An 18,698-nucleotide genomic window follows, 5' to 3' on the forward strand; every position below is an offset into this window, starting at 1 on the left:
AGTAGCTTTTCCAGTTCCAGCAGAATTGAAAGTTTGAATCAAATATTTGGGATCTTGAATGTGAAAACTGGTCCCCAGTTTTTTCAGAACATGATTTGCTTTATTTGGGAATGGCAGGGAAAGGGCTGCTGCAACTTGGGTGAGGCTGTTGGATTGGGAAGGGCAAATGCCAGTACTCCCCTTGAAAAGCTGAATTCAGTTTTGTTTGTTTGAATTGGTTTTTTATTTAAGTTCTGTTCCAATCCATTATGAGAATCTGAAAAGCTTTATATTTTTCTATTGGTGCTGCTCAAATCCTGAAGTGTCTATGAAAATTCACGGATTCTTGAAGTTGTTTTGGTTATTAGATTTCAGGCAGTAAACTGCTGGCTGCCGCTGATAATTCTGTTCATTGTTTTGAGTTTGTATTTTAACTCGTATACATGGTATTAAATAAAAAGTGGCTATGCCTTATTTTGAGGCACTAAAAAGCTCAGCAGGTGACCCCAAGATCTGATCCATGCCAGTCGCATCAGGACTGGTGCATCCTTTACTTGGGCAGGTCTCACTGCAAATGAAACAACCCTTCCCCTGCCCTCCCTCTTTTTTTCCCATTATTGTGGAAGATGGTAACATATAACCGACTCTTTCAAAACACAGAACCTGTTCTGATACCACATCATAGAATTTCACAGGGATTTTTTTTTTTTTCTTCTTTTCCTCATTTTTTGAGAAGCAGGCATCAAGTACTACACAGGCCAGCTAAAATACTGGGAAAATACTCAGCATCCTATTCATTATGCATGGCAAGTGTCCTTCATGCTGTGGGACATATCAGCAATTTTAGACCTTTCAGCAGCTCCTCCTGTGGTCCCAGTCCTGCCCGTCTGTCACGCAGGCTACCAAGGTTGCCCCATCTCTCAATCATTTGATATGGGCTGAGAATGACAGGCAGGGGAGCGAGGGTGGCCACAGGCAGGCGGTGGGACTCTGAGTACAGCTGCTGAAAGCTGTCAGAATCTTGCCAGCTCATCCCCTAAATGAAGATCTTCCATTATGATCTTTCTCTGTGGCTAGAGACTTTTCCAAACCCACTGTGCTTTTCCAGAAGCCCTGAACAGAAGTTGCTGTTTGTAGGGATGAAAAGCATGGCAGAGATTTTCCCTTTTGTGCCTTCAGCATTCAAAGGCATCTTAGCCCTCTCATCCCCACACACCCTGGTGTTGTTCAAAGCCACCTTTGTGTGTCCCTTTACATCATGTTACCACAGTTTGCTTTTCCGTTGTTTATTTCATGTCATCCCTTACATTCTGGAAAGCTTCCCCAGTGCTGTTGGACAGCCACACCCTTTCTCTTTTCCCCCATCTCCCCTCGTCTCCCCAGACTTCTTTTTCTCAAAGTACAATTTGAAGTGAACTATAGCATTCCCCCATATCCTGCTCCCATTTTGCCTTACCCTGTTTTGCCTGTTAGGGCAAAGCCCTCCTCCTTTTTAATAACAAGCAGAATGCTGTCAATTAGAAACTTTTCCGTGTTGCCAAGAGTCAGGGGATTAGTTTATAAACCACTCTGTCAAAAAATAAAAATTAAAAGAAGTAGTTTGTGTTGATGTAGCATTAGAAATATATATTGTTATTTACGTCATAATCCAAGGCAGTAGTGGCTGGCTCCCACTCTGCAGTTTCCTTTTAAGCTTATGATAAAGGCACAGGACTTTTGAGTTGGAAAAAAAGCCTAAGGAAAGGCCCCCAAAATACCCAGCCTACTTGGTGTGGTGGGAGTGTTAGTGGGGCACCCTGTAACAGGGTGAACCCAGACCTCACATACCCATAGAAAGAAATATCTTGTCCCAAAACATTCATTCATTAAACTGTGTTTATCCTGCCTCCCCTACTCACCCTGCAGACTAAACTACTACAAAAGTAGTCCTATTTTTAATAGGAACATTCATAAATAAATTAGCCTCAGGGGAGGCCAGGAAGAGGTTACATCTGCAGTTATAGATGGAACAGCTCCACAAGGCCAGGATGATATTATTTACTGCTTGGTTCTGTATTTCTGCTTACGGCTTTGAAATGCACAAAAGTCACAACGACTTTAGCGCTGAGGGTGGCTTGATTTGCAGCTGGAAATCCTGATTTAAAATAGCGTCAGTACAAGTCCTGCATTTTGCTGGAAAATGGGCACTTGGTTGAGCTTTTTTCTTCCCTGGGTGCCCCAAGGAGGTAATGCTTGTGCTGATGATAAACCCAACAGGTGCCAGGGTTGGTGGGTACTGGAGCCAGTTGGCTTTGTGCCGGCAGCGCACAGTGGCTATATTGTGTCTCTAGGTTTTTGTGTGCTTCCATGTCCTTATGAGGGATGGTATAACCCAGTTGAAATACATACTTAAACTCCTGAGGGATTAAGTGTGTTTCCTTTGCTTTACAGTTCAGAATTTTACAGTTTCTTTGTTTGGGGGTTCTCAGATTGCTTAATGATTTTTTTCCTCCCGGTTTTGCCCAGATGTGTATAATAGCAGTATTTGAACCTTACTAGGTTTGCCAATTTTATTACTCAACATATGGTATATCCTTTTATTTTTGTCTAGTATATCATTCTTCTGCTGAGAAATCCCTTGGTGCAGGCTTTTTCCTTACTATTTTTCAATGGTTCAGTTTGTGACTTGTCTGTACTCCAAAATTCAGCTTTTTGCTAGTTATTCAAGGAGACAAAATGTCAGATGTTTTGCTTCTGTCTGAAAAGTATTGTTTAAGCTGTCACTTACTAGAAATACCATGGTCAATTATTGTTAAAAGAGCCCTTTTTCCCACCTCCCTGGGAAGCTGTTGCTCTGTGACATAGGAGAAGCATCAGGAGAGGGCCTGAGATGATGTGGGTGCTGCGGTGCTGCATCAGCTCAGGAGCACAGGTTGCATCCCAAGCCCACGAGTGGCTCCTCTGTGGGTCTGCTGTTGGCTGTGCTGGAGAGCCCAAACTTCCTAGTGAGGAGGATGAGCCCACATGGGTCTGCTCAGCCAAGGCTGCTGGTGTTTCAGATGCACCATCAGCCCCAGCCTAGATTCTTGCAGAGGTTTGGGAAATCAGTGTTTATTTCCACTTCTAAAGCATTCCCAAAACCAGACTCTTATCTGTTCTTCTCTTGGCCTTATGGGGAGGTTAGAAATGTGACTGACATGGGCAAGTTGGTTTCCCATGGTACAAAGATACATTCATTGCTCCAAGCATTATATCTGCACTTATGAGCACATTATAGTCCATCCAAATCCCTGTATCTGTGGCTCATCCCTACATATTTATTCTGTATTTATAGTCACCAGCATTTGCAGAGAATGTGAGCAGGGATTGTTTTCCTAGTAGGCTTGGGAGCAGATTCTTTTGCAGTTTACATCTCTATAACGCAATTAAATGGCATTAGGATATTCTTACATCAGCTGAGTTCTCTGCCCGGAGTCAAAGTATAATTCTTAATAATGATTTTTAAAAAAAATTTATTAGTGTTTTCTTCTGAGCAGTTTCTTAATCTTTTCTTCCTTTGTAGCAAAGTCTGTGTGTAAGAGACTTCAAACTATTTTGGTTGAGAGTCAGAGACTCAGAATAATTTGTGGTCTGCTGAAACTATCCCCAATATCCTATCTGCATAACTCTTGTATAAGCTTCCCAATTCAGTTGTAAAGGCACAGATCACTTGAATTCTAGAATTTGTTTCCTGTGCAATAGAAATAACACGTGGCTTTCTCTTGACAAATTGTTAAAGTTTGTATCTGAGTTTGAAAATTATAAATTGCTGTCTGGTGCTAATTGCTAACTGCCAATAATAATAATAATAATAATAATAATAATAATAATAGTAGCCACTGCTCAAGTAATCTTCCATATAATGAGAAATAAAAATTATTTCCTTAAATCATGCCTGATATTCACAGTGGAGTAGTATATGTCGTTTGAGAAAAGGAATAAAATTCTGCAGCTACCAAATACGTCAGTCATGTATCAGACAGGAAGACCCAGTTAGAAAAATCCTTTTCTTTTCAATTTCTTTAAAGAACAGGCAGAAAAAGTTGTGTTTTGTCGTTAAATGATATATTTTTCAAAGCACTAATAATATCTGGCCTTCCCTTGCCTGGCTCTCAACTGTTGACTTCCCATTAAGTCCAGTTATTTGGAAGCTGATGCCCAAACCACTGAGCTGACATTCCAGCATAATTATTTCCTAACCTTTCATCATGATTTGGTTGGCCGAGCTTTTGATTGCTGTACTGGGGTTATCCTACTGGTGATACGTATTGGGATGTCTGCTGGCTCTTTCTGCAGTTATTCTCACAGCAGACACTTGGGGTTAGGTTTTTTGCCAGACTTTTCTTTCCTACAGGCATTTAAATTAGTAACTGTGAATGAGGGTGAATACTGAAGACGAGATGAGACATAGAGACAAGTGGTAGGGAGCTGGACAGCTCTTTTTTTTAGCCATATTTCAGGGCAATGTGTTGTTAAGGCAGACAACTGGAGTCCGGAGTGTATTTTAAAATCAAGTAGGTCTTTCACAAAGGCACAAAGCTCGGGCAGTGTGACTGTGAAATACAGGGTTTGTAGGAGTGATAAGGAAGATGGATCAGGATCAGCCATTTCCTTCACTAAAACATTGTGTTGAAATTTCTCCTTAAGCTTCTTTCTCAACATTCCTGCCATTGTGAGAATTTTTTTTATCATTAGAAAGATACCCAGCATGTGTTGCAGTTGTACCAGGTACTGTGCTGCTGGAGCTGGGCAGAGCTGCTGGCTCTACCTCATGCTGCTCCCACCAGGAATTCGTCGGCATCTCCAGTCTGGGCTGAGGATGGGATTGAACCCACTGTTACAGCTGAAGCAGCATGGCATGAATAGCACACAGGATACATTTTTGCTCCAATGATAAGATCAAAAAATCTTTTGATATGTGTTCTGTTTTTAACGTGTCATTTGGAAGTCCTCCTGCCCAGCTCTGTGAGTGGGGAAGGTTTTTCCAGCTCAGATTCTTGGGAAGGCTCATCTTCAGGTGCTGGTACAAGTGCCAGCAAAACCTTGGGCAATCCCACAGCTCCTTGCTGTCTATTGCCACTCAGCTTGTGTTTTAAATGACTTAAAAAACCTCAAAGTGTTAGCTCTTAAAACTTTATCTATTCAGAAGTGCTTCTATTTAGTATAATTGTACATCTCATACTATTATATTTTTAATTAGCAGTATTAGAGACTGCATTTGGTGGAGACCTAGAGTTTCAGTTGTCTGAATTCTGGGGGTTTGTGTGTTTGTGGCTAAAATACAACCTTATGTGAGTGATGGTAGTGCTGCACTCTCCTAGGAGACATTAAATTCCCATCTGGATATTTGGCAGAACATAATTTGTCTCTGATAAACTGTTCAAGGCCAGCTGGGTGTTGCTCTGGGCAACTTGGTCTAGTGGAAGGTGTCCCTGCCCATGGCAGGGGTTGGCATGAGATGATTTTTAAGTTTCCTTCTAACCCAAACCATTCTGTGATACTGCAATTACTAATAATGCTTAGATCTCCTGTGCCCTATGGCAAGTCCAGAAGGATTGGTTTCCTCTCCTCAATATACATTTGGATGAGGTTTTTTTCTAGTGCTGAGGGTTTTTTTAACTTTTTGCGTATTTCGTTGTGATGACTGACTGACTATTATCTTGTATAATTTGTAAAAACTTCTGAAGAATATCCAAGAAGATCATCCTCTCTTCACAATTTCATTTTTATGGTGGGACAGCATGCTGGGAGCTTGGAGTAATCCTGACTAAAACTGTCCCTATCTCTTCTGGTTTTACAGCAGACATTGCAAAGTTCTCAGTGGATTTCTATCTCCCCAAATCCAGCTTGCCTTCTGATTTTCAGTAAATCTCACAGCCACTGCAGTCCCCAGTCCCCCAAAGGTTGCTCAGTAATGGACATTTATGGAAACATTCTCAAAAATAACAGAAAACTTGCAAGGTCCTGGAAGTGCCTTTGAATTTTGCTATAATTCAGTGAGCCATTAGCAGCTTGCTTTTTATTTACTAATATCACCCTATTTACATATACTTGTGTGGCTGTGCATTAAAATACATGTCTTTCCAAACAATGACAAACCAGGAAAATAATTGAGAGCTAGATTCATGAAACTTTCAAGCTTGGAAGGCATGAGGATTTTTTTAGCCACAGGCAGAATTGATTTAAGGCACTGGTGTAATTTAGATTAAGAGGTGATGCTTGGCCTCAGTGAGTTCTGCATTTAAATAGGTAAGTGTGGGAATGAAAAAATAAGAACATTAAATGACTTCTTCAGGATCATTCTGTGGGTATTAACACGTAACCTGGGTTAAAAGCCAGGTTTTTCCTTTTTAGTTCAGAGTTTTATCTACTCTTGGATCAAGCCTGAAGGTTTCTCAGGCAGAAGGAACAGAAAAGGAAAAAAAAACAATCTCCTTTTCTTAGAGCATCACTGTGCAGTAGTGCGAAAAAGGCAAATGCAATCTTGACTCAAGCAAGGCATTTCTACAGAGGCTGGGAACCATTAATGCCATTAGCAGATAGCCATCTGTAAAACTGCACTATTCTGGTCTCCCATATGCAAGAAAAATTAATTCAAATGGGGACAGGTGCTGGAAAGTACTTGCTGGGATGTGGGAGGGAACAAGGAGACAGACTTACAAGAGGCGGCTGAAAGAGCTTGGCTTGTGTGGCCTGGCAAGACTAAAGCTGCTGTGGATCTGATTGCTCCATAAATATATCCAGGGTAAGTACCAGGAGGAAAAGGACCTTGCTGTGGGTGGAGAGCAGTGTTGGCAAAAGAATTAGTGGGTTGAAATTAGCTGTGTGTAAATTTAAGCTGGAAATGGGATGTAGTTTTCCAGTTATCATAAACTTCTCTAGCGATTTATGAACCAGTGATCCCTTCTGTATCATGTAGTTCCCTGTGTTCTAGAGGCAGTGTGGCCCCATCCCCTTATTTAGCACTTTGTTCACTCTCGCTTTGTTCAGCCTCCACAGCAAGGTTGAGTAACATGCTCAAGCTTTACACCCAGCTGTTTAAAAAAAAAAAACTAACTCCCATAAAAGTGTAGCTTATTGTCTTGAATTTGATGAAATTACCAAAAAAGTATGAAAGTTGTTTAATAGGTCCATTATTTGCCTGTTTATTCCTCTAAGAAGGACTCATTCCATTTGGAAATCTAGTTTCTGGGGATTTTTTTTTCCCTGTGAGTGGCCCTGGACTGAATTAAAAATGTTATATATTTGCATCATACAGAGCAATAGCTATTCCAAACAGCTAAAATCTGTCATGCTTCTTCAGTCCAAAGAGCTGATGCATCTGCCTGGACCAAGAGAATTATCTAGATAAAAACTGGGAGCCTGGGGAAGCTTCCTTTGAGCCCCTTTCTTGGGGGCTTGAGGTTTGAGGTTGTGGGGTTTGCACACCTTCCAGATCATCACAACTGCTGTGTGTGAGGAGCCCTGCTCCCTGGCAGAGCTCGGAGCTACCGTCTCGTCCATCCCCAGGGTATCCCTGGTGCCTCCTCCACAGGCGCCACGGCAGCTGCTTGCAGAGACCCGAGTGATTGATGGTGCCACCTAATTTTAAATTGCAATTGAAGCCTTGTTAGTCTGTGATTGCTAATCAGAATTAAAGTTGTTTTTTGTTGGCTTTTATTACTCATTCCACTTTGTCCATATTAGTTACAGGCATAATATGATTTCTGCTCTGCTTTGCTGATGCATGGCATTCCCAAGGGATCCCCTTCACTAAAATCTAGATTTCTCTTTACAGCTTGACAAGTTGCTGTTACAGCCATAGAATGCTTTTCAATACTTTATAGCTCTCAATGCAAAGAAACTTTATGTTGTTTTCATAGGTGAGGGTGACATAAATGTTGAAATGCCTCCTGTTATTTGATATTTAATTATGAAAGCATCCGCTGGAAAAATAGTATGAGCCTGCTGTAATCAGCACTGGGGTAGCCCTGCTAATCTTTTCATTTGGTCTAGACATCAAGGATGCTTTGTACTAGTCTGGCTATAGCCTGATAATCTAAGACCTTCTGGACTAAATGTTTCGGTACTCTTTATGAAGGGAAAAACTCCTCCATAAAACCCCTTAGGTTTGCGTGTTCCTCAGGCTGATAAATGCCTGTTTGATTAGTTCATGGAAAAGTTATTTGGATGAACCTGACCATGGAGGCAGCTTGGCTCTGTGTTAGTGCCTTGATGTCTGGGAGAGCAGCAGCCCCTGGGTGTCAGGACAAGGGTGCTGCTCCTGCTTCTCATGCCTCTTTGAACTCAGATAATTTTGACTAGACAGCATTTCCACGTTACTTAGAAAATATTTTTGTAATTAGTTACATTCCTAAAGAGATCCACAATTCCTGACAATTGTTAGGAAGTAACAAATGGGTTTCCTTGCTCTTGTCTTCTCTTTCTGTTGTTAAGTAGCAACAATTCTTCTTACCTATTTTAAACCAATTCAATGATTCTAAATAAACACCAGAATAATTGCCAACAGTCTGTTTTCCAAGACCTATCCACATATCCACATTCTTATGTATCACAGTCCAGTTTTAATCTGTAACATGGTTTATGTCAGACCTCTGCATCTTTAATTAGGAGTGGATGGGAGGGCAGCAGCTGGAACCCCCTTCACCTGTGAGATGCATTGGGAAAGTCATTCAGGGTCAAAACAAAGAAATTCTGTCTCAACAGTGGCCAGAACTGAATGCCCGAGGAGGAGTATCATAACAGAAATGAGGTCTTGTGTTTTTGATGAGTATTTTAGTTCTTTGCATGGAAAAAATTAGATTTTATCTAGCCTGGAAGAATTCCAGTACTGTCAAAGGAAAACTCACTGTCTGAATAAAACCACAGTCTGGTCTGGCACATTGCTGGGAAGAGCTGGTGTGGCTCCTCTTTGGGGAAGTGGTGATGATGTGAGTGCTGGGATGGGTGAAACACGATGTGCCTGAACTCGCCTTTGCTGGGCAGGAGCAGGAGCAGCTCCTGGTGTGCCCGTGCCAGTTGCGCTGACCTGCCCCAGCCAGTTTGTATTGAGATAAAACCCAAGTCCCCTGTAAGCTGATGTTACTCTAGAAATAGAGAAGTGTGACTTCAGGGAAGTACAAGCTGGGAATGCATAGTGGGATTACTTTTTGTCCTCTGGATAGGAAGGCAAAGCCTGGCTGTGGCATTTCTGCAAATCTGTCACCATGGACTGTGCCCAGTGTGGAAACCCAAGCGAGGAAAGAGTTGGAACCCCACAGGGTGAGACAGAGCTACATTACCAACTTTGCTGGTTCATACTTGGTTTGATTTTGTGCTGCTTTCCTGTAGTACCATGGCTTGGTGGTGGTGGAAATACCAGTGTTCTGTGTTCAGAGAGTTCTGTGTTCATTTTTCTGTGTTCAGAGAGGTTCAGGGAAGGTGCAGATACACATAGGCACTCCTGGTCCCACTTGCCTATTTTCCTCTCCCAAAAGGGTATCTTCTGTAAAATGCAGATCATAATCTACTTATTTGTGGGGAGGAAAGACAAGAGGATACTGCAAAATTAAATAATGGTGGTTTTTTGTCTTTGCCTTGTTTTAAACAGTGAAGCAGGAGAAACAGCCCGTCTGAAATATATTTATATAGAGATGGTGAGGCCCTGGCACATGCTTCCCAGAGAGGCTGTGGACTTCCCAGCCCTGGAAGTGTCCAAGGCCGGGTTGGTTGAGGCTTGGAGCAACCTTGTTTAGAGGTAGGTGTCCCTGCCCATGGTAGGGTTGGAACAAGACTGGGCTTTAAGGTTCTTTCCAAACCATGCTATGAGTCTACAATTCTGTATCTGTAAAAATGGTTTCTTTTCCAGTCTATAACTTCTTGGAGCAACATTATCTTTTTTTAATCAAAGGCTGTGTTTGCTAAGAACCAAGTGGTGTTGGGCAACGGGATGGTTGACTAAGGTGAGGTTTGACTGAAGTACTCTGGAATGAGAGGAGAAACACCTCAAGCAAGGACTCAGAGCTTGACTAGGTCTTTCTGTGGCATCTCAGTATTTGCAGGACATCCTGCCTCTCCCTCTCCTCTTTCTCTCCTCTCTTTTCCTCTTCTTCTCTCTTATCAGATCTCAGTGCCAGATTATCTCCCTGCCAGGTTTTAGAAGCTCGGCTTAGTTGTCAGCAGCTTGTCTGCTAATAGGCACAACTGTTCTCCATCAGGGCTGTCTGAGCAAAGCATCTGGAAATGTGGAGATTGAAAAGAAATATCGCTGGTGAAACCCAACAGAGAAAACCTGTGCAGGTTTGGAGAGGAAGCTGCCAAGCTATGAATATTTATATACTAAATGCATATGCTGGTGTGTAAATGAAGTGCTTGTAAAGCCTATGAGCAATCTTCCAAACCTGCCTTGGGTATGGTTTAGTTCAGAAAATATATTTTAAACCTTTATTTGTATGAGCATATGTTTAGACAGACGCTGCCAAGGAGTGTGACAGCAGTAGGTGCCCAGCTCAAGACACGTGGAACAAAGTTCCTTTTTCCTCATGGCAGTTTTTGTTTTTCTAGTTGCTGGTCCTGGGATCACAATTGCAGCTATTTTGTAATTTCTGATTGTTTTTCAAAACTGGAATTTTTTTACATAGTGAAAGTGAGTTTACCCCAACTTTTTAGACAAGTGCCTAAGGATAGAGCTAATAAAAAAATTGTGTTTACTAAATCACACATTTCTGTGAGTTATTTTCCTGATTTGTTCAGTGTTTAAATGACTTGTAAAATGCACTTAGATGTCTTTCTAATTTTAATACTTCAGTTAAGTAAGTAGGTGGGCTTAGCATTACCTTTTGCAGCAGTTTGGATAATATAAATATCTGTGCCCAGATATTTATAATTTTCAATTATTATTTTAATTTTTTTCCCCAGTATAACATACAGATATAGTAACCATGTGCTTTGATCATTTTATTTCATGCTTCCTCAATAAATCTTCGTTCATAAGGCGCATTACTGAATGTTGCAATTCATTTCACCACTTCATATTTAATAATTATCATGTAAGAGCATCTTGGGACTTGTCTACACAGGAACTACAACGTAATTAAATGGGGGGATACATTTAGGGACTTGCCTAATAGGGAAATTAATTTGAATTTTAATATGATGTGAATTTTTAAGCATATTGTTTTTTCTTGGGATGTATTTTATGGGCATTCTTATTTTGGAGTAAGAACTTCTTGTTACAAGCTTGTTTTGGAATTGCAAATCTAGTGTTTCTCACACACTTTCATCACTGAAGAACTTGAAATCTGGTCAAAAATAGATGTTTCACCCTGTATTTTTGGTTGTAGAAGTATGGCAATATTTATTTGAGGATCAGTTTGTAATGTTGGTGGGGTTTTTTTAATTTTGAGAGTTTCCATTGGAGCAAACAATTTGGTTTTGCACTTCTTTTTTCAGAGGACCTAATAGCTTTTTATATTTTAATTTTTGTAAATTTTCCTTTTTCATAGGTGCGTAAATGTGTTGGGTGGTACCACATATGGATCTGAGCTTGGGGTTAAGCAAATTAAATTCTTTGTTTTATTGTCTACTTGTCAGCAATGATCAGTGTAACCTTGATGCTGGACTTCCAGTACTTTGTTTTCTTCTTCTTATGCAGAATCTCAGGATGGTTTGGGTTGGAATGCACCATAAAGCTCATCCAGTTTTACCTCCTGCCATGGTGGGGGACACCTTCCACTATCCTAGGTTGCTCCAAGCCCCATCCAACCTGGCCTTGGACACTTTCAGGGATGGGGCAGCTGCAACTTCTCTGGGCAGCCTGTGCCAGGGCCTCTTCACCCTCACAGAGAAGGATTTTTTCCTAATATCCCAGGTGAGCCTGCCCTCTGGCAGTGGGAAGCCATTTCCCCTTGTCCTGTCACTCCATGTCCTTGGATGAAGTCCCTGTCTGTCTTTATGTATTTATCCTTACTTGCCTAAATAGAAAGTTTGATCCAGGGTTAGATACTATAATGCACTTCCATTACCACAAAAAGATTTTTCATGATTCTGGGTTTAGTTTCATGGAAAGTGAGCACAATGTCCAAAACTCCCATGGTGCAGTCTGGCTTTAATGCCTTGCACAAAGAGCCTTAGTCAAGTGTCCTGCTGAATCCAGAAGATTTTTTTCCCTTTTTTTCTTGTGATTGAACAAAGCACTAGTCCCAACCATTCAGCTTTAGCAAGACCTATGTAGTCAAAGCTTCCACATCCCTGTGGTGGAACCAACAGGAAGGAGTTGGAAATACTCCCCCCAGAAGCTCTCGGATGGATGGATACTGGCACCTGAAAGAAATCAGGCCACTGAGGTGCAAGGTTGGTTGTTTTTTTTTCCCAGTAGATACTCAGAAAACTTCATATTGGGCTAACACTTAGCAAACAAAGGTGACATTTGAGGCACCTGGAAGACAAATCTGACAAGAGTGGCATTTCCGTGTCAATATTAAAAACTGCTGGGAGTTCACTGCTCTGGTAATATCCATGGCATGAGCTGTAGGAGCTTGAGCCCTTTGGCTGGGCAGGGAGTTCCTGCTTTAATAACCCTTTTCTTGTGTGCAGTTTTGGACACTTGCTTTGATATGGAAAAGTGCTGCTGTAACAGCACTTGTGAGCAAGAAGCTGCAGTGGGGCAGAAGGGAACAAAAGCTACCCCCGGTTCATGTGGAAAGCACTAATTTATTCCAACATATTGATGCTCATGCAGTGCTTAGAACAAGTCTTGCTTATATGTCATTATGTTTCTTATTTTGCTTCTATTTTAAGAATGGCCTTCTAAGATAGAGAGAGTTATCCTGTTTTGTCCATATCTTTGAATGCCTTTTGGCAAAAATCTTCCTGTTGCCAGAAGTCAGATTAAAATTAATGATGTTTAAACTTGTAAGGCTTTTGAAAGGATCAGTGGCACAAAATAAATAAATTTATGCAAGTGAATAGGCCATTATACCTTAAAAAGAGGGGAGGTAATTTGATTTTGGTTTCTTAATTGGTTTCCAAGCTAAAATTAATAGTTTGTGGAATCCCTCTTAGTAACATGACTCAGAACTATTTATTTTTCAATTCCTCTTTTCAGATTGATGGGTGTGTTATCTTAGCATTTGAGAGATGCAAGCAGTACTGGAATGACAAACATTTCTCGACAGCTTTAGAAAGATGGATGGTGTGATGACCCTGCAACAGGTTTGGGTGTTTGTGCTTTCCAGTGGATCATTGTGAGACTCTTGCTTACTTTCATTCTTAATGAGGGGGGAAGAAAAGGTGAGACCTAATTATGGATTTGAGATGTCTTTTTTAATCTGACTTCTCAGTGTACAGGTTTGTCATCCAGCCCTCAGCAGAAGAGCATAGTGATGGTCATCCTCAGTTCATGGTCCCAGTTGGTGCATTTTGCTTTTAGGAAAGAAGATGGTTACTGGATTTTAAAGCTGGTGCTAAGTGATTAGCTACACCTTGGATATTTGTTATTGTATTGTTATTGCAGTGTTACTTTATTTGGCAGTTCTACACATTCTGCATAAAATCATGTTTTAATGAAGAAAAATACCTTACCAAAACTAACCTATGATAGGTAAAATCCTTAGGCTTGACCAGGATCTTTAGATGTCTCCTGTGTCTTATAATCTGCAGAGTTGTGATAGCCTTAGGAGGAGAGAAAATGCTTTGAAAATACAACGCATGTGGTCTGCCACATCAAATATTTGTGAAATTATAAGAGAAAAAATACCTTATTAATATATTGATAGCTTTCCGGTAAGTTCTATACAGATGGAAGAGAGTGATTTCCTTTAATTTGCTTTATTGCCAAGATTTAAAACTAAATGGAACCATTGTCATACAAATGAAGTTACAACATTGCACTCATCAATGTGCCTGTGATATTCTCCCCTAAACAATAAAACTCTTCAGTGTATTAGAAACTGGTCTCCTTTTGGCTCTGGGAGCACACAGTGGAGGGAAGCAATGAGGCTGTTCTGCCAGTGCAGTGTAAATCCTGAAATGCCCCTCAGAGTTCCTTTGCTCTCTTTTTAGATCAGAGAGCAGATCAGACTTAGAGCAACAGGAGAAAGTTTGGTTTAAATTTTTTTGTAAACTCTCTCCTATAGTCTTGATCGGTTCCTTAAGTGTGCTGTGTATAAAAATATGACTTGAAGTTCTCCTTGATATCATCTCCTAATATTTAAAAGTAGTAATTACTGAGGAATTATTTTATTAGTAGGTTTGAGCTGTGGGTAAGTGGAGCAGGTCAGCTCTGTGACATTTGGACAATGTTGGCATGCTGCATTGCTCAGGCGCGTCAGTAAAGCCTATGCTACTTCACACCCTTTTTCACATTTAAACTTTTTTACTGATTCTGTAGCAGCATTCCTTCATTTCATCCATTGTGGGGTTTGGGGCTTTGAGTTTTTTAATATTTTGGCCAGAAGGAGCTGTAGATTTTCATTTTGCTAAATATGGCCAGGCCAAAGCAAATTCTCTTTCACCAATGCCAGGAACTTCAAGTATAAAAACTAATTTATTTCTGAAATGAAAAGATATTTTGTACAAGCAGTTTATATGTTTACATCTACTGAAATAACCTCTGCCTCTCCAAAAGCAGACAAGCCTGCTGCTGTATGTACAATGCTACTTTTGTCTGTCTTGTAAGAAGAAAAGCCTCACTAATAGGATGTGTCAGCCATGAGCAGTTTAAACTGACACATCTCCGTGTCATATAAGAAAGAAGTTTATGGATTAATATTCAGGTTCCTGGCAGGAAGCACATTGTGATGGATTAGTATTCTCATCATTTCAGTGACAATTTTTAAAAAGCTGCTTAAAATGACCTGGATCTGGGACACATGGGTTGGAGCCAGGAGATGTGTGGAAGTGATTTAAATCTCACCTTCCTACTTCCCTGCTCTAATCTCCTGGGCAAGAGCAGAGCACAGTGTGGCTGCTTGATTTGATAGCTCTCTAGTAGTCACAGGGGCCTGAAAGCAGCTGATACTGATGGTCTGGAGGGCTCTTGAGTGGTCTGCTCCTACATCTGCCCTGCCTAAATCCAGGAGCGCAGGATCCTGCTGTAGTTACTAGCAGAAATAAAGTCTTCACAGCTCCTGCTTCTGTTCTCACTCCTCTGGAGGAGATTTGTGTCTCCTGGTTGACTCGGGATCTCCTGCTTGACTTAAGCACTGCATTGAGCAGCAGAAATACTTCCCCAAGAGCTCCTCAGTAACAACTTTATTCCACCACAGGAATTTGTCTAAGCCATCTTCAGTGTCAGATTTTATCTGCAGTGTTGCTCAAAGCAGCTGCACTGTGTCCAGAGGACCTGGCCTGGTGTATTTTAGGACATATAGTAACTTAAACCAGATACTGACCTTGTGCAATACTATCTTCAACAAAGAGATTGTTATTTGAAGTTTTGTTTGTTTTTTAAATTATACGTTGCACTCATGGCATGCAGACATTGTGACAAATATGATTTAATGCAAAAGAATCTCTTGAAGAAAAAGTCTTTGCAAAGTGATTGAGGGGATATTTTGGTAAGGCATAAAGGTGGTTTGCCTTACCAAATAATGGTTCCTACTAATGGTTGCCCCTAATAATGGTTCCTAAAGTACATAGTAATAAAATAGTTCCTGAAGAAAGCACATTACAGATGTCACTTTCTTCTGACATCTATTTAGTGATGATAATTCTTCATTAAAAACTTGCAGGGGTAGGGAACAGATGTGGGGTGATCAGAGCTCGGTTGTGGAAGTGTTTGTGGGGAGGTGAAGTTTTCCTTTTTATTCCAGGGCAGCATAACGCAGATAAATGTTGAAACCCATTTTTTAGCAGTTTTCATTTTAAGTTGAAAAGGGAGAGCCTGACAGCAACAAAATCCGAAATGATGGAAAGATATTCAGTGCAGCGTGTCCTGCCCTTGGAAATTGCCTCCTTTGATCAAGAAGGAAAAAAGCATTGATGGGCAAGTGTCCTCCTGGAAGAGGGGCTCAAGAAAGGCTTGGAGAAAGGAGCTTTGTTTGTGGATGCATTAATTGTGTGCTAAATAAAAAGGACTTGGTGGTGGTAAATGTATAATATTATTAGGCTTTAGCAGCTGGCCAGAAAGCAGTATTCCTTCCCATGGAGGTTATTTCTCCAATGTGGATCACATGAGGTGGAGCCTGTCTGTGGTATCCAGCTTTCGTTTCCCCTGAAGCTGTGGCCTCCATGAGGCCTTGGGTATACACTAGTTAAGTGGCTCGCAAAGTCAGCAGTTTTCAAGATGGACCAGCTTATAAGGGCCTGCTTTTATTTTTAATATTTCATTTTTGTTACACTATCTTCCTAGCAAAATATGATTTTAATGAGAAGGGCCAGGCTCATCGGTGGTCACCTGACCTGCTTCTCATTTACTAAACCAGGAGATTAATGTCTTTTCTCCTATTTCAAGCTTTGGGCATCAGGTGCATTGAAAACGTTAGGTTAAATGAGCTAGTTTTTCATGCATTGGTACTAGAAAACTTGATTCAAAGATGAAGACAAGAAAATTTTTTTATGTGGAGTAAAGTAGATAAAGAATTTTGGTACAAATGCCATGTTATCTAATGTAATTGCTGTTAATTTTTAGCTCCTTGCAGTAGGCTTGGACACAGCAGGCCCGGGGTCTTTCCTTCTATCCTCACTGCTCTTCCTCAAGTGAGTGCTGCAAGCACATCCACGCCTGCAGAGCCCGTGGTTTGTCCCACTGGGCTTCCCTAGTTACCAGCAGTGCATTTCAGGATGTGTCCATCATCCTCTCCTCTGTCCCAACCCCTCATCACTGTGACAAGCCCCACAGATGCAGCAGCGTTAGGAGCATGTTGCTGTGACACTCCACATTATCACAGCTGCGAGCTTTTCAAGCTCCTTGTAATGGCAGTTGTGGTCTCAGCAAAGGATGTTGTTTGGCCAAAGTGCTGAGGAAGAGGCCCAAGCTGCAAGAACTCAGTGACCACTTGTTTTGTTGGTCAGAGCCACTAAAAGGCTATGGTTGAGCTGAAAACAAACATGGAGCACTGTGCCAGGCATGCCAGCAGCTCCAGCTGCTGTTGCCAGTTAAGGATACTGAAATACTAAATGCCATGTAAAGCCTAAAATGCCCAAATCTGGATACAGTGTCTCTGGGAATCCTTGGAAAGCCACACTTGTGAGTGGTCAAGAGAATAACAGCATCACCTCTTGAGCACTCAAAAGCAGAGCTGGCAGGACAGGTCGTTAGTCCAATGGGTCAGACAGGTGTATACCAGTGAGTCTGCCGTCTCCATGCTGAAAAACCTCTCAAGTCACAAGTACCAACATTTTCTTAGCAATTTCCTTCTGTTTCCCTGGACAGAGCAACGGGCTTTTAAATGCTGCTAATAATAGGAATGTGTATTTTGTGTGGGAAAAGAAAAAAGAAACTGTGTCAGATCCTTTATGTGGCAGACCTTTCCAGTTTTGTGGGACATGACAGTCTGGGGTTTAGCTGCCCTCCTCTGTGAGTAAGATTGTTCAGGCTTGCATTGATCTCGTTTTTAATTAGAATCCTCTTTGAGATGGAAAATATCAGAGCAGATCTATAGTAAGACTGGGAACTTCACTGCCAGAGGGTTTTCAGATACAGCCTTAAAAAAAAGAAAAAGAAAAGAAAAAAAAGCTATTTCTAATCCTTAAAATATTTGCCTTGCTTTATTTTCATATCTTGAAGACAAACAGGTGCTGTGTGCCCTTTATGGTTCTCAAATATACAATCTCCAAGACAGCAGTCTCCAAAGCCTTCCCTTGTTTGTACAATTAGTGTGGGATTTTCAGAATCACTCAGTGTTGGTCTGTCTCTGCTCTCATTGAAGTCAAACTGCCATTGACTTCAGTGAGAATCGTGTTAGATCAGCACGAGTGCTTTTGAAAATCCTCCCCTCCACTTTGTTTTTAGTCACATCTGTGTACAATTGAGTAAAAAGACTTTTGTAATATGCTTTAATTATTCTTTGTCGTTTTCATATAAAAGTGATTGAAAAGAAACCAGAAGGCAACCTAAAATAATCTTGACTTTGATCTTATTCACCGTGAATTATATGTTATGTTTTTCTTCTCCTTTTATGTAATTATGTATTACTTTATGACAATGTAAGATAAATCACTGAAAACTTGAGCAATAGAAATAATTAGGTAACACAGAGAGGAGGAACAGTCTCAGAGGAAAGTACTTGGCGCTTCGTGGTCTGGTGGGTTTCCAGTGTTGCTTGAAGCTACTTTCTTTTGGCTGCATGGGAAAAGCAGACTTCATGTGAAAGGCTGGGGCTGAAACCTGATGATTTGGAGGCTGCATGGCCGGCTGCGAGGAATGACTTTCTGGAAGTCACCTTCCCAGGAAACTGCAGATTATTGCCCAGGTATCCACAATCTGCTCTGCCACTGTGCTTTCCGCACAGTTTTGGTCCACCTGCTCCTTCTTGGTTCATGTACCTTTTTGGTTTCCAGCGTGTTTCAGTGGTGTTTCTGGTTAACTATTTGCTCTTGGGCAATACCAAAGAAAGCCATAGAGAATCAGAGCTTTCTGTAGCTCCGGGGAATTGGGAGAACCGCAGAAACACCTAATTCAACAAGATCAATATTTGCAAGGCTTGCCCTATACAGCCCAGCTTCACCTCTGGCTGTAGATATTCATTGAAGTGCTCTAGTGGGGCATCCAGCTGAAGTGG

General features: G+C 41.1%; 1 protein-coding gene across 3 annotated transcripts in view; it reads left to right on the forward strand.

The window, feature by feature from the left end:
* LOC132336796 (protoheme IX farnesyltransferase, mitochondrial) overlaps nucleotides 1–18,698 on the forward strand; it is a 92,367-nt gene that overhangs the window by 39,104 nt on the left and 34,565 nt on the right. The window contains exon 5 of one of the 3 annotated variants that reach the window (XM_059864666.1): nucleotides 11,630–11,845. The exons of the other annotated variants lie outside the window; for them this stretch is intronic. Coding sequence (XP_059720649.1) covers nucleotides 11,630–11,845 — 216 coding nt within the window. The remainder of the gene's footprint in view (nucleotides 1–11,629; nucleotides 11,846–18,698) is intronic. 3 annotated transcript variants of the gene reach the window in all.

The sequence above is a fragment of the Haemorhous mexicanus genome, chromosome 20 (genome assembly GCF_027477595.1).
Source record: "Haemorhous mexicanus isolate bHaeMex1 chromosome 20, bHaeMex1.pri, whole genome shotgun sequence".
In the NCBI taxonomy this organism is placed as follows: Eukaryota; Metazoa; Chordata; class Aves; order Passeriformes; family Fringillidae; genus Haemorhous; species Haemorhous mexicanus.